The sequence below is a fragment of the Chiloscyllium punctatum genome, chromosome 7 (assembly GCF_047496795.1).
Source record: "Chiloscyllium punctatum isolate Juve2018m chromosome 7, sChiPun1.3, whole genome shotgun sequence".
Lineage (NCBI taxonomy): Eukaryota > Metazoa > Chordata > Chondrichthyes > Orectolobiformes > Hemiscylliidae > Chiloscyllium > Chiloscyllium punctatum.
Window position 1 is genome coordinate 28142374 of NC_092745.1, and position 16192 is coordinate 28158565.

The 16192-nt window shown below is 43.7% G+C and overlaps 1 protein-coding gene across 5 annotated transcripts; it reads right to left on the reverse strand.

The window, feature by feature from the left end:
* Nucleotides 1-371: 371 nt before the first annotated feature.
* LOC140479554 (glutamine synthetase, mitochondrial) lies at nt 372-15648 on the reverse strand. 5 transcript variants are annotated; one of them, XM_072573370.1, is made up of 8 exons: nt 15494-15628; nt 15079-15173; nt 13737-13902; nt 8222-8383; nt 6881-7027; nt 6043-6170; nt 2914-3113; nt 372-2037 (listed from the first exon to the last, which is right to left on the reverse strand). In XM_072573370.1, exons 2-8 carry the CDS (start codon nt 15154-15156, stop codon nt 1716-1718), a joined length of 1203 nt encoding a protein of 400 aa, XP_072429471.1. In that variant the 5' UTR covers nt 15157-15173; nt 15494-15628; the 3' UTR covers nt 372-1715. The 5 variants fall into 5 exon arrangements, with proteins under 5 accessions (XP_072429471.1, XP_072429474.1, XP_072429473.1 ...); XM_072573373.1 differs by having other exon boundaries at nt 13737-13911; nt 15494-15626; XM_072573372.1 differs by lacking the exon at nt 15079-15173 and having other exon boundaries at nt 15494-15648.
* Nucleotides 15649-16192: the final 544 nt, after the last annotated feature.

The window sequence follows — 16192 nt, forward strand, 5'->3', positions numbered from 1 at the left end:
ACTCAGCAAACACTCTCTCATACCTTACATTGATCCACAGACAGAACTGGTCTAGGGAGGTGGTCAGCTGCTTTATAGACATGTAATGCAATACTCACTGCTTGAGCAACAGTGGTTTAGTGAATGGTACAGTCAGTCAGACTGGCTATAGTGCCGAGTGATAGAGACTATTGAGACTTAATTTTGGGGAGAAAGACACAGATGGAGAAAAGCCGCTCGTGAACGGTTTGAAACTAAAAAAAATACTTAAGGAAACCTGTGGAATTGAGCCTTTAAAATGATACCATGCATCACCCAGACACATGCACACACAACAAAGCACAGAGGATACACTCCGATGAGAGAGTGTGTGCATACACACACGAAAGCAACAAGATTAAAAACAACTTTACTCAATTTTAGCAAATAACATTTCAAAATACAAGACAAGACAGAGTGAGACAACAATTTTTAAAAGGTTCTGTTTGCTTTGCTGAGTTAAAAAAGAAATCTACACAGTGATGTCAAAACCTGAAACAATCTGTACCATCAAAATACGGTAAAAAAATACATCAATGCTTACAGCATGCTTCAGAAACTGTTGCAGAAAAATGCAGCTCTGGGAGGAACTGACAGTTAGTTAATGTACCTAGGTAGAATCTAAAGAAATAAAAAACTTCATTTACAACTGAATTTTCCTGTAAAGCCTTAAGCAAAATGTTCAAGTGAACAGTAACTTACTTCAGGAAGGACCAGTCACCTATTAATTGTTATTTTCAAAACACATCCTGCTCTCTCCCAAAGTATCAGAACACAGTCAGATAGTGTCAAACAATTCAGATATATAGTTTAAAAAGTTGTCATTGTAAAACTTCTAATACATTAGCTGAATGCTTTTGATCTTTTAGGGCATGCATTAAAAATGGGGTGTCATTAAGGTAATGTACAATAAACAAAGGCATCAACATTGAGATACCCTTGGACCCTATAACAATGACAAGGCCACTGCAAAATTAACTGGCCAAACCAGACCAAGTGAAAATTACTTGCACAAAAGAAACGTTAGTTACAAAGTGTCTTCAAATCGTAAGGAGTTCTAGTTTCATTTTGAAAAAAAAAGCATGTTCTCAACACAATGTAATAAATTACACAGGACTAGTCAAAAATCCTAACAAGAGGTCTCAAAAATCCTGTTCCAGTGCTAGACCAGCCATTTACAGAGCCAATCTCCAGCAACTGAGGACAATCTCCAAAGAATGTCAGCAACCGTTAAAAATAAGTGAAACGGTGTTACCTACAGTGTTAGTAATATTTGTGGATCTGTACAGATCCAAAGTGTTAGCAAATGAGAATGTCACTCGACCATAAAATATTAATGCTGAGTTTTAATAAAAAGGCCTGCTTTAATATCAATGTTGACTGTATTAAATTACAGGTTACTGTCAGTCTTAAGTTGACCAGCCAACTTGGAGAGTTATTAATGTTAACTGTTCTAAATAAGAGAACAGTCTGTTGTCCTATCCCAAGTATCGTTCCTCACTTTTCAGATTAAAAACAGAAAAAATTATGTTCAGAAATACAATACAAACTCAGACACCACCATCGCCCTTGCACCCTCTTCTCACAACCCTCTTTAGCACCTGTACAGTGTCGGAATAGAAACTTTAAAAAGTCCTGTGCTTCCAGGGAAAAAACAAACTGATACAAATGCTCGGTCCATGACTGCATTAGCGGGTTTAGTTTTTGTTATACTCCACAGGCTTGTCCCCAGTCTCGCCCAATAGGCACGTGCGGACCAGTGCTTCCGTGACAGCGTATGGGTCACAATTGGCAGAGGGACGGCGGTCTTCAAAGTACCCTTTCTTGTCCTGGCCAACAGATCGGGGAATTCGGATACTGGCCCCTCTGTTTGCCACACCAGCCGAGAACTCGTTGATATTCGAGGTTTCGTGGTGGCCTGTCAAACGGCGGGCATTGTCCAACCCCCCCTTGGGGTCATAGGCACGGATGTGATATTGATGCCTCTTACCCAGTCTTTCGATCGATTCTTCAATAAATCTAAGGAGGAAAGAATTGTTACTTTGTGCTGAATTCTTATTGCTGGCAACAAATGAGGAATAGTACACACTAAAATCAAGTCTATTACTCTCTCAATCATGTTCCATTTGCTCAGTGATAAAATTGAGTCAGAGTCAAGCAGCACAGAAACAGACCCTTCAGTCCAATTTGTCCATGCTGACTAAGTTTCCCCAAACTAAACTAGCCCCACTTGCCTGCAGTCTAAAATGTTGTAACTGTACCTGTATCCACCACATCCTCTGGCAGTTCATTCCACTCATGCACCACCCTCTTAAAAAAAAAAATCTTGCCCCTCTGGACCCTTTTCAGCCTTCCCCTCACCTCAAAAACGTGCCCTCTAGTTTCAGACTTCCTCACCCTGGGGAAAAGACCTTTGCTAACGACTTATCTCTGCCCCTCATGTTTTTAAAGGCCTCTATATATAGAAAAATACTCAACCTCCTACGCTACAGTGAAAAAAAAGAGTTCCAGTCTCTCCTTTAACTCAAGCCCTCCAGCCCTGGCAACATCCTGCTAAATCTTTTCTGAAGCCCCTCCCATTGAGTAACATCCTTCCTATAGCAGGTTGACCAGAACTGAACAATATTTCAAAAGTGGCATCACCAACATGGTGTCCATGACGTTCCAAACTCCTACACTCCAATGGTTTGAGCAATGAAGGCAAGCACGCTAACATAGTCTTAACCTAGTGATGGGAGATCCCACATTCCACACAATTAGTCCCTCAAAAGTTGCTTTTCCATTCATAAAGCACTCACTCCCCAAATCTATGAGCAGAGATAGATCAGTGGAGCCAGTTCTCTTCACAAAACTGTTTCAAGACTAAAAAGGACAAACTTAACGTTTGATACTCACTTCAAGCCGCCCTCGTTTCGCATGGACTTGGTGCTAAAGTTGGTGTGGCACCCTGCACCATTCCAGTTGCCCGGAATGGGTTTGGGGTCAAAGCTGGCAATGATACCAAAATCCTCACACACCCTGTGCAGAATAAACCTCGAAATCCACAAGTGGTCACCCATCGAGATGTCTTCGCACGGTCCAATTTGGTACTCCCACTGCAAAGGTGGTGGGAAAACAGTGATTAGCTCAACAAAAAAAAAAGCAAAGATGTGTATTACGATGCCCAGCAGCATAAAATCAGAGTTTAAAAATAAAATCAGCATTGCAGATGACCCAATGTGAGACATGTCTGCACAACGTTGACACGTAGAGCCTAAAGGTTCAGATCCTTGACAAGAGGGAGAGTCTCTTTGGCTGGATTCCCTTTAAAAAGATAAAAAAATCTGAGTGGTAAGCAGTAGGGAACAGCAAGAAAGATTAACGATAACAGAATGGCACCAAAAATTAGTGATTCACAAAGCCGGAGTGGGGGGCCTTAATGGTCTCCACCTTTTCGTGTAGCTGTTCTGACAAGCTCACCATCAATGGGTTGCCCATTAAGTAACGTTCAAGTGGCTAGAATTTCCCAGAAGCAGCTGACTTCTTTTAAATTCATTGATGGGAAGAGGGCATCGTCAGCTAAAACCAGCTCATTCCTGATTGTCTGGCAGGCATTTAAAAGTCAGTCAGATTGGTGTGGCTCTGCAGTTAAATGTACGCCAGACCAGGCAAGGGTGGCAGTTTCAGTCCTTCAAGGGCATTGGTGAAGTGGATGGGCTTTTCCAGTTGATCATGATTTCCACAAGACTGCTACTCCCAGATTTTTACTGAATTCAAATTCCACCATCTGCCATAGCAGGATTCGAACCTGGGTCCTCTAAACATTGCTTGGGTCCCTGGAATAACTGGATAACACCACTAGGCCATCACCTCCCACTTGCCAGTGTTTAGTGTCCAATCAGAGAGGCAAACCCTGGGCGCCATTATGTCTATCATTGTGGAACAGGATGAGGCTGTTCAGTCCCTTGAACCCCTTCTGCCATTCAACTGTCTCAACTCTAAACCTCCATGAGCCTCCAACAAACACAAGAGACAAAACAAAAAAGATATAGTTTCAAGGTAGACATTACTAACATGAAAAACAATTCTCAACTGCAAAGTCAGCAGCTTCCATAAAAACATCTGCATTATTTTTAAGATGATGAAAAGAACAAATAGAAAAGGTGATCAAGTGTCCTGCTGACCTCAGTTAGCATTATGAGCAGACCCAATGTCAAGCCAAATCAAAACCTCCTCTCAGTTAGCGCCAGCATAGACTCGCTGCATGTAGAATCATACAATCCCTACCTCGTGTGGAAGGAGACCATTGACCCACCAAGTCCCAACAGACCCTTTGAAAAGCATCCCACCCACATGACCCATTGAGATTGTCAGCTATGGTTTTGGTACTCCACGGAATCAACAAACACACGCATACATGCACACCGCTTTTAAATTCAAGGAACAATCGCATTCATGGAATGATTGCCGTCAACGTTAATGCAGTCAAGCCTTCAAAACCAGTTTGTCCCTCCGCTTCCCTCTTTGGCCACATCCCTAATTTCACCTTCTCGAAGCATTGATCCCAATTCACTTGGGAAGGTTGGTTAGTATCAGGATCCACCAATGCTTGCAGGCAGTAGAATCCAAATGCAAGCCACCCTGCGATGGATTTCCTCAGGCTACCTTGCTTTTGTCTAATCGCCAATCTTATCTTGCTGGTGGTTAAACCTGTTGGCATTACAAACAGATGTTCTCGCTCTGTCTTAGTGGGGAGGTGATAGCCACGTGATATGATCACTGGGTGGTTAATCCAAAAGATCCAGGGAATGTCCTGAGAATCCAGGTTTGAATCCTGCCATAGCAGTTGGTGGAAGGGGAATCTAAAAACATCTGGAATTAACAGTCTAATAATTAACAGTCTAATGATTGTTCAAAAACCTAACTGGTTCAGTTATACCCTTTAGGGAAGGAAACTGGCATTCTTAACTGGATTGGCCTTCATGACTCACAACAATGTGGTTGACTCTTAACTGCTGTCTAGGTAATTAGGGATTGGAAATAAATATTGGCTTAGTCAGGGACATCCATGTCACAGTAATAAAACAAAAACTCATGATTTTAAACTCCTCCATCAAATCTCTATTCCAAAGCCTCCCCAGCCAACAGATCTTTGAAATGCAAATAAACAGTTATGGAAGACAGGACTGTTATGGGTGATCAGCAGCCAGAGTCTCTTTATAAAAAGACGTGACATCTAGAACTTAAGACAAACCTGCAGGTCAGGACCAAAGCAGTGATCTTTTATAGGCCAGGTCACACTGTATTCTCTGCTATCCTGCAGGATGATGGGGTAGGCTGTTTTGTAAACTCGCTTGACCATCTCTGATGTGAGAGAGAACATGCCCACACAGCAAGTGGTTGGAAAGCACTGCCTGGGAATGGAGCGCAGAGAGATTTAACGGAGGCCAAATGGCCTCCTTCTGCACCATAATAATTCTGATCAAGATCTTGGGATGGAAAAATAAAAATGTACACCAGCCTGTCCTTGCTTTTTAAAAATTATACCATTTGTATTCCAATTCTTTTGAAACGTACAGCCTCATGTTTCCATGTTGAGTTTCTCCACTTATCCATTCCATTTCACCACTGTTCTCTTCAACAGTGACCATCTTCCTCCTGGGCTCCCACACAGCCACACCTCCAAATTAAAAAAAAAAGGAGCTCTGTCCTTTAGCTCCCCTTCATCTCACTCAATCCCCAGGTCATTGACTTACATCAATGGGACTCATTTTACAATCCATGCTGGTCAAAGTGACGGCCGTTTTCTGCTGGTCGGCTATTTCTAGAAGACCCTCTCTCACCAATGGTGAGCTAGTTCTTTAGCTGACAGAAGCGTTTGCAATACCATCTCACCCCACCTCAGTGCTTGAGCACTCTGAATTTGCAAGCTAAGCTTTCGTTAAAGCCCACGTGAGAATTCTAATCTACAAGCACTTTTGTGGTTATTTCTGATCACTCTTCAACCTTGTATGATACATTAGGCAGCCGCCAGTTCCTTCTCACCTGAGATGCCATCACTTCAGCATTGGTACCAGAGATATGAATTCCAGCGTATAGGCAGGCTCGGTAATGAGCCTCCACAATATCTCGGCCGTAAGCTTTGTCTGCACCAACTCCACAGTAATAGGGACCTAGAAGGTAACATGATCAGTAACAGTTAGTTACTGAATGCACCAGTAAAGTAGTAACAAAGCAGGTACCAATTGAGATTATCCCACACACCAACAAGTCTAACCTCAAGCTTTAGCTGCATTGCTGAAAATAAAACACCAAGCATTTCCCTCTTGTATGCACCAGGACAAGATATACCAATTTAAAAAAAAAGGGAAAACCAACATATGTACTGTTGGAGAGAGAAAAGAGTGGCAAGTGGATTTGAATTGGCTGAGGCACTGAAATGTAGAATACATCAGTTAATGATGATTGACAATTAACTGCAAGGGCAGTGTTTAAATTTTAAATCAGGCAGGTTGACAGATTTGACAGAGCTCTGCTTTGAGAACCAAGCTATGAAAAAAAATAGCGCTCATCTATTTTGTCCTGATGTGGATGCGAGGACCTGAAGAAGCAGCGCTCCGAAAGTTAGTGCTTTCAAATAAACCAGTTGGACTGTAACCTGGTGTTGTGCGTTTTTTAACCTCTCTTGTCCCGGCTATCAAGTTACCATTTATTCTCTCGCCTCTCCTCACTGACCTTTGCTTCCTTCAGGTTAAGAATGTAGATTCGAGTACCTAAATTGTCTCGCAGTAGTGACATTCATTTTAAAACCTTGCTGCCGAAGGTAGCGCCTTATTGTAACATTGTTACTCCAGATTTGAAAGGAGTGTAAGGAATGGCATACCTTGTGGTCCAGGAAAGCCATTGGAAGGCCAGCCAAAGGGATGCCCATCTGTTCCTAATAAAGTGTACTCCTGTTCCATTCCGAACCACGGTTTCTCATCTGCGACCATGGACATTATTTGCTGGCACGAGTTTCGGAGATTACTCTCTGTGGAGACAAAGAGGTTTGTAATCACAGCGTTCCCATCAGGTTCACATCCACAAGAAACTAATAATTCTACAGGCACATATTTCATCAAAAATAATAAGAAAAACAAGTGCACTTTGTGTTTAAAAATTGAACATTTGCCTCAACTGTCTCACTTAATGCTGCTGGACCTCATATGAAAATTGGCCTCCCATACTTAACAGTTTAGAAACAACGCAGAGCTACCAAATATGAAAAAATAATAAAGAAAGCCCTTCAATTGCTCCTGTTAGATATGCTTTTGACTATTACGATGCAAAATTTTAGACAGAACATGAACTCTGCATATTGAAAACCCATTACAAGGGAGTAACCTCCAGCTCAGTCAAAGACAACAACAATATCAGCTCTTCGCAATCTGTAATATGCTTCTGGGAATTAACTGGGATAAAAGTGGGTATGTATCAACAGCACAAGGAAAGTGGTCGTGTGCTTGTTATTTGACTGTAAACTAGATTAGCAAGCTTCGTGAAGGAATTTGAATAATTAAGTGATTACAATGGAGTGGGGTTACATTGACAGTGGAGTGTATGCGTGTGCCAGTACAAAGGGATGATGCGATTATTGGAGAGACTGGAGCATGTGGGAAGTGAGAATTCTTCACTAGCGGGTGGCAGTGGTTAGCACTGCTGCCTCACAGCGGCAGAGACCCGGGTTCAATTCCCACCTCAGGCAACCGTCTGTGCGGAGTTTGCACATTCTCCCAGCATCTGCATGGGTTTCCTCCGGGTGCTCCAGTTTCCTCCCACAGTCCAAAGATGTGCAAGTCCAGTGAATTGTCCATGTTAAATTGTCCGTAGTGTTAGGTGAAGGGGTAAATGTAGAGGAATGGTTCTGGGTGGGTTGCTCTTCAGAGGGTCGGTGTGGACTTGTTGGGCCGAAGGGCCTGTTTCCACACTTAGTAAACTAATCTAGTTTGCTACATATTCAGTAGTAACTCACAGAAGATATAACTTCAAAAAAAAAGAGGGAAAAAAAAACACTTGGCAATGTTACAGGAACTGTAGAAGCAACTGTGAAAGAGTTTGAGGTACGACGGAGCAAATGTCTCAAACTAACTGGATAACTAAAAACAGTTTGTATAGGTGGAATGGATCAAATGTCCACAAGTCCCTTTTATCCCGGTCTCTTGGTGCTTGGTGCTGCACTCTGTACCTGCTGGTTTCCTATTGTATTTGAGGACTTCACAAAGGACAAGCTTGTTCGGATCCTTCCGGAAGGGATCCCGGAACATGGCTGCTGGGATGAGGTACATGTCACTATTGGATCCTTCGGACTGATACGTGCTCGATCCGTCAAAGTTCCACTCTGGGAGATCTGCAAGAGAGAGTACAAATAAAAGCCTCATGGTCGCCAAAAGGTAAAATGCAGGAAACCCATCCACACACACACACACCAAAAAAGGACTATTTATATATGGAGCTTGTGAAGAGGCCTACACATCGGCAGCTCTGGAGCAAGTTTTACTTTAACCTGGAGATTGAAAACGGAATGTTGGATTATTTGAGGAGTCGTCATTTGTTCAGCAAAGTGATTAATTACTTTTTAATATTTATATGTTTAATGTTTCCCCCTCTTGCATACTTAAATCTTTTGGTAAGGAGAGAGAGTTTATTTTTATATAAAAAAGGTGCTATTGAAAGCTTCTTCTTCTTGGTTTAATGTCACTGGAGACATTCAAGATAACCAGTAGGTTGAGAGAAGGGATTACACTGCAGGATCAGTCAGGAAAAGGTAAGAGGGCTGTTCAGAAGTCTCCTGCTTGATATTTATCTCAAGCAGATATTCCGTTTTGAGTACTGTTGAAAGAGACTCAGAAAAATAGAAGTGGTAGTCAGAACGTGGGCACTAAGAGCAAATCATCAAGGTTTAAAACAATAGTTGTCATAGAGGACTCTCCTGTCAGGGGTGCACAGACAGGAGATTGTGCAGTGGTAAGCATCAATCTAGGACACTATGTTGCTTTCCTGGGGTCAAGGTTAAGGATGTCTCAAAACATTTGAAGCAAAAAAAAGGGGAGAGCGAGAATCTGCAAGTTGCTGTACCCATCGGTAGGAATGACAGTTAGGGAAAGGGGTTCAGGCTTGCAGAGGGAATATAAGAGGTTAGGTCAAAGGTTACAAAACAGATCAAAAATCGTAATCTCTAGTTTATTTGCAGTGCCAAGTTGTAATGAGGGAAGGAACACAAGGATAGAGGAGATAAATCAGTGGCTGAAGATGAAGTGCTACATGCAGGGATTATGTTTCTAGGATCATTGGGATCTCTTGTTGGACAGAGAAGACCTGTTCAAAAAGGATGGGTTTCACCTGAACTGGAAAGGGACCAACATCCTAGTGGGAAGATTTATTAGTACTATCTTGGCAGCCTGTAAAAGGTTTAGAGGGGGTGTGTGGAGACTTCCTCAGTAACCGTGAAAATTGAAAAACACAGAGGAGGATGGTTCGGAATCAGAAAAGAGCAGGTTAATTAGAAAAGACAGAAGAGCAAGTCAGAGAACAAAATAACTCAAATTAATCCTGCATTTATTTCAATGGGGATGCGACAGATCGTGGGTCTGGAACACTGTAGCTATGACAGAGGCTTGGCTGAGGGAAGGACAGGACTGGCAGTTACATGTTCCAGAATTTAAATGTTATAGGAGGAATAGAAAGAGAGACAAGAGAGGATGCTGTGGCATTTTTGATTCAGGAAATCTGCAGTTACTATAATTAAAGACAACATTTCTGAGGAATCATTTACTGAAAATATATGGATTGAAATTAGAAATAAAGAAGGGGATGATCACCTTGATGGGATTATACTATAGGCCCTCCAATAATTAGAGGGAAATTGAGAAACAAATATATAGAGATCTCAGATATATGCAAAATAAGTGGCTGTAATAGTAGGGGATTTTAATTGTCCAAACATTGACTGGGACTGCCATATTGCATTAAGCAGTTGGGTGGTGAAGAATTTGTTAACGGTTTTCAGGAATATTTTCTTTATCAATACATAAGTGCTTCTATTAGAAAAGTAGCAAAACTCTATTTTCTCTTGGGAAATAAGGCAGGGCAAGTGACTGAACGGTTAGTAGGGGAACACCAAGTCTAGTGATCATAACTATAATAGTTTTAAAATAGTTACGGAAAAGGATACGCCTGCCATAAAAGTCAAAGTCTTTAATTGGAATAAGGGTATCAAACAAGAACTCTCAGAAAACTTAATTGCAGGAGATTGTTCCCAGATAAAGGGAGAACTGGAAGTGGGAGGCCTTTAAGCAGGTTCAGAGGCATTATGTTCCTATAAAGAGTGAAAGGCAAGAATGGTAAGATTAGGGAACAACAGATGAATTAAGATATTTTTCTATTCAAGAAGAAGAAAGAATCATGTATTAGATATGGACAATTGGGGTGAATTGAATCTCTTGAAAAGCATAAAGAGTCTGTGGAGCATTCTTGAGAAGGAAATCAGGAAGGCAAAGAGGGGATATGAAATAGCCTTGGCAAGTCAGGTTAAAGAAATCCAGAAAGATTCTACATATACATTAAGAATGAGAGCGCAACTAGAGAGAGAGTCAGGTCCCTTAAAGATAAAATAGGTTGGTCTTTGCATTGAACATCAGGAGATGGGAGAGATATTAAATGAATATTTCATGTCAGCTTTGATTGTTGAGAAAGAAATGCAGGCTAGAGAACTCAGGGAAATAAATACAGATGTTTCGAAAGCAGTTCACATTACCAAAAAGGAAGTGCTGGAGGTATTAGAAAACAAAGGTAGGTTAATCTCCAGGACGTGATCAAATGTATCCTAGGACATTGTGAGGAGTTAGGAAGGAAATTGTGGGGCCCCTAAGCAGAAATATTTGTGTTGTCTACATGTATAGGTGAAGTACTGGAGGGTGACAAATGTTGTGTGCCATTGTTTAAGAAAGGCTGTGAGGAGAAATCTAGTAACTACAGACCTGAGAGTCGGACATCAATGGTAGCCAAGTTTTTGGAGGGGACTCTATTTTATTAGATTTTTTGTATTAGATTCCCTACAGTGTGGAAACAGGCCCTTCAGCCCAACCAGTCCACACCAACCCTCCGAAGAGTAACCCATCCAGACCCATTTCTGGATGGGTCCGGTTTCCTCCCACAGTCCAAAGATGTGCAGGGTCAGGTGAATTGGCCATGCTAAATTGCCCGTAGTGTTAGGTAAGGGGTAGATGTAGATGTAGGGGTATGGGTGGGTTACGCTTCGGCAGGGCGGTGTGGACTTGTTGGGCCGAAGGGCCTGTTTCCACACTGTAAGTAATCTAATCTAATCTAATTTCCCTCTGACTAATGCACCTAATATTATGGGAAGTTTAGCATGGCCAATTCACCTGACCTGCACATCTTTGGGCTGTGGGAGGAAACCCACGCAGACACGGGGAGAATGTGCAAACTCCACACAGACAGTTGCCCAAGGCTGGAATCGAACCTGGGATCTTGGTGCTGTGAGGCAGCAGTGCTAACCACTGAGCCACAGAAACAAAACTTACATACGTCTGGAGAGCAGTAGATGCTGTTTACTTGGATTTTAGCAAAACCTTTGCAGATGACACCAAAATTGATGGTATAGTCAACAGTGAAGAAGGTTATCTAAGATTACAGAGAGATCTTGATCAACTGGGTCAATGGGCTGAGGTGTGTCAGATTTAAGGTTAACTTGGATAAATGGGAAGTATTGCATTTTGGTAACACAAACCAGGACAGGACTTATACAATTAATGGCAGGGCCCTGGCAGTGTTTTAGAAGAGACCTAGGGGCTCAAGTACATAATTCTTTGAAATCTGCATCACAGGTAGACAGGATGGTTAAGGCAGCATTTTGACACTTGTCTTCACTGGTCATAGCATTGAGTATAGGAGTTGGGATATCATGTTGAGGCCATACAGGACACTGGTGAGGCCTCTTCTGGATTGTGCAGTTCTGGTCACACAGCTATACGGAGGATATTATTAAACTGGAGAGGGCTCAGAAAAGATTCACCAGGATGTTGCTGGGGATGGAAAGGCAGAGACTTTTTTCCCCTGGAGCTTAGGAAGTTATAAACCTTATTGATGTTTATAAAATTATGAGGGGCACAGACAGGCCTTTTCCTTAGGGTGAGAGATTTCAAAATCGGGGCATCTTTTTAAAAGGCGAGACGAGAAAGATTTGAAAGAAGGACATGAGGGGCAACCATTTTTCTTTAAAAAAAACAGTGCGGTTTCGATGTGGAATGAACTGCCAGAGAAAGTGGTAGATGCAGGTACAGTTTAAAAGACATATGATTCAGTTCATGAAAAGCAAATGTTCAGAGGGAAATGGGCCAAACGCAGGTAATTTAGTTTGGGAACATGGTCGGCATCTACTGGTTGGACTAAAGGGTCTATTTCCATGTTGTATTACTTGAAAAGAGAATCCCTGCAAGCAGCAGAGTTGCTTTATTTTGTTTTTGGCGGGATGGGGGCTTATTGTTTAAGCAGTCAGAGGTGGGAAGTCCCCTGAAAATGCGATTGTGCTCACTTCCAAGATCTGGTAGGTTAAAATTATTTGCTTCTCAATAGTTCACGAGAATCACTACACCTCACTCTGTTGGGTTTGACGGGCAGTCCAATGTCTGGAAAGAGATTTCCAAAAGCAGAGAGCTCCACAATTACGTTTAACACTGTCAGGGGCATTAACGCAATCATGCCCGTCATTTCCATACACAGACTCGGAAATACTGGCTCTAACAGGACACTAACATCTTCGATGGGGTTAAAGCAACTTGAAATAAGCATCACCATACAAATGTAGTAGGTATGTGGATAGGAGGAACGAGATGAATCAAAATGTAGAAGTTAGCTTGGCTCCATTTGTTGCTGAATCTTAACAGTGACACAGTGGGCTGGATCACGGTGGTTTGAATGCATCGCACTCCCAAATATTCACCCCCCCCCCCCCACAAATGTTTACAAAAGAGGAGAGCTCAACATACATGCAGCCTTATAACAAGCCAAACATCTCCTGGTCTCAGCATCTGAGCGGCTTGGGAAAGGGGGAGTGCATGTCGAGCTCTTCTCATTTGTAAACATTGAAGGGGAATATTTGTGAGTGGGATGCATTCAAGGGAAGTGGGAACGAGGAAACAAAAGTCAGCAAAAAACAAAAAAGACTCCCGTTCTTCATTACTTACCCAGCCAGCTTATTGGAGAAAAAAAGTGCACCTTAGTGGAGATCTGGGGTCGAAGGAGAACACCAGATCTGTGTAGCAAGTGTTAACTAACCTGCCCACACATGCATGAAGTTGACCACTTGGAAAAAGGAGGGCAAGTTGACAAAAAAAGAAAACAAAAAGCAGAGGAATAAAACATGCTCAAGGCCATTTGAATACACTCAAAAATAAGTCTATTCCCTATCTGCACCAAATGTCCTCCCCCCTCTCTCTCTTCCCCCCCACCAATTAAACAATATAATTCAACACAAAAGCTACCCAATCGACCTGTATTCTCGGCGAGGGCTTGTTTTGGGAGGGACTGAGATTGCAGGGTTTCTGGATTTCACTTCGGAGCCCTGAAAGTCTCACATTTAGCATAAGCAGTGGGTGAAGTGTGTATCAGAGAGCAGTTTGAGTATCCCAGCCGGAGACTGGGAGTCAACATCGGAGAGATGCGAGTTTGAAAGCTGCCCTTACCAGCAATGCTCTTGGGCTCCTTGTCGAGGGTCTTGGTTTTGCACCGCACAGCCTCCCCCGTGCCATCGATCCAGATGTACATCGCCTGGACCTTGCTGTCCTGGGGCAGCTCCATGTAGTTCTTCTTCACAATCTTGCTGAGGTTGGCGCTGGCTGAAGTGGCCATCTTGTAGGTCTGCCAGAAAGTCAGAGAGAGGGAGGTGGGGGGAGTGTGGAGGTGGAGGGAGGGGGGTAAAATCAGAGGAGAAAAGCAGCAAGGAAATGGACGGCATTAGAGCGGTAGCCACATGGCACTCACACAGAGACAGAGAGAAACCGCACGGACTGTAATTCTCCAGGGAAGGGGCCATACCACCGTTTGCTTTCATCATAAGAACGAAGACGGCGAGGGGGGGAATTGCAAACCAAACGGTAATTTGCAGAACAAAGGAAAATTAAACGCTGCGTAAATGTGGTGGCTGAGTGTATTTTTTCTCCTCTCTCTCTCTCTCTGGAGAGGGAGGGAAATTCAATTGTGCATCATGATCCCAGGATTTCCTATGGAGAGGCGTGTAGAATATCTTAAAATTCCCCTCTCCCTCGGCGGGGGTGCAGGTTCAATTCCTAATTTAGAGAGGGGGGGGTGGGGGGTTTGCAGCGTTGAAACACACAAGACAGCCGTGCAGATCCCAGACTGGATTTTAGAGAAGAGGGTCGTGCAGGGGTGTCAAATGCATTTTCTCCTTCTTTGTGGGGGGTGGAGGGGCGTGTTGGTTAATTCCTATTTGGGGGGGGGGGGGGGGGGTTGAAAGAGATGGTTTATGGCGACTGTACAGATCCCAGACTGGATTTCAGACAGAGACAAGAGAGAGACTGAGGGTGGGAAGGAATACCAACATATATTGACTTACACGGATCCAGACAGGCGTGACGGGGGGTAGCAAGGGCACCGTTTGGGGATAGCCCCCAAGCCTACCCCACACAGAGGGGGGGCTTCTGCAGGCTGTCGATCTACAGACCCTCTGGATCATCACTGTCATGCAGAGCCAGGCCTGCATCACGGAACATGCAAAACAAGAAACCCACCCCCCCCCCCCCCCCAAACACCTCGATACATTCCAATTGCAACTGAGACCATCCGGCGTTGGAACATGCAACATTTTAATTTAAAGCAAGCCCCAATTAAATTGTGTGTTTGGGCCCCAAACCTGATCAACTCTGACCGCATGCAAATCAGGCCATGCATAACTTGCCATCACCGCTAGCAGCACCTCCTTTACCCCACAACCCCAAACCCCAATCGATCTCAACAAATTCCTGACCCCCCCCTCCCCTTTATTCGAGTCTGCTGAGTTAAACCTACATGTTGGTTCCGCCAATTCGTCGGCTGGACATTGCCACATTTTTTTACCAGAAACAGGAAACACCGTGAGATCCGCATTCTCCAGCACAAATTGACTACAAAAACAAAACGCCCAATTATTACAGATAACAAGTGTCGCTTCTCCGGGACAGTCATACTGAAGTCGGAGAGACTGGGAGAAGGGGTGGGGGGTGGTGGGGTGGGTGGGGGAAAGGGGGAAACATCACGTTTGCTTGTGTTCTAACTGAAGATCATATAAACAGAAAATACTAGCAGCAACACATACTGAAGCAGCAGCAGCAGCAGCAGCAATGGAAAATGGGCTAACTCTGAAAGTGCTGATGAATTGAGCGAGTCTCTCTCCCTTCCCGGGTGGGGGGGTTTGTTTTTTGGGGGGGTGGGGGGGTTCAGTTACCTTTTCTGATGGGTGACAGGTACTCGGGTCCTCTTCGCTCTGCTGTGACCGCACTCAGCTCCACATTGCAAGGAAAAAGGGTTCGGGCAGGCACTTGGGGGATATGAAGGAAAAAGGCCGTACATTTATAATATGCCCAGGACGCTCATTGGCGCCGGCGAAACGTGATCGCTTCGTGCAGCAGACTCATGTTGAGCGAATAGTGACTGGAGGAAATTTCCATTGCCCTCCCTCCCCCATCTATCTATCTATCTATCTTCTCCTCCCTTCCCCCTTCTCTCTCTCTCTCAAACACACACAAAAAACTAGGCAAGTGGGGGAAGGGAGAGCCATTTCTGCGTTGCATAACAAACCGAAAATAACATCCCGACTTCAGCTCCTGGCTTCTAACGGGACCGGGAGAGTTCCCTAGGTCTCTCAAATGCCAGCGTTTGCAAATGTCCCGCCCCGCCAGTCTCCAACCAAAAAAAGGGGCCAGAAATTGTTGAAGGTTTTATTTTTTTTTGTGTGTGTGTGACAAGGGCCACCAAACTGCCAAGGCGAGCAGCAGCCCCCTGCTCTGAAGATGCACGGGCACAGGGGACAGGACACTGCAAACTTGAGATAATCAAACCGTCTTGCACCCCCCCCCTCCCCCCGGCTCAGGCAAACTCTGAGTCGGAATTGAACCCGTCACCTGCAGAGCCGCCAGACAGAACC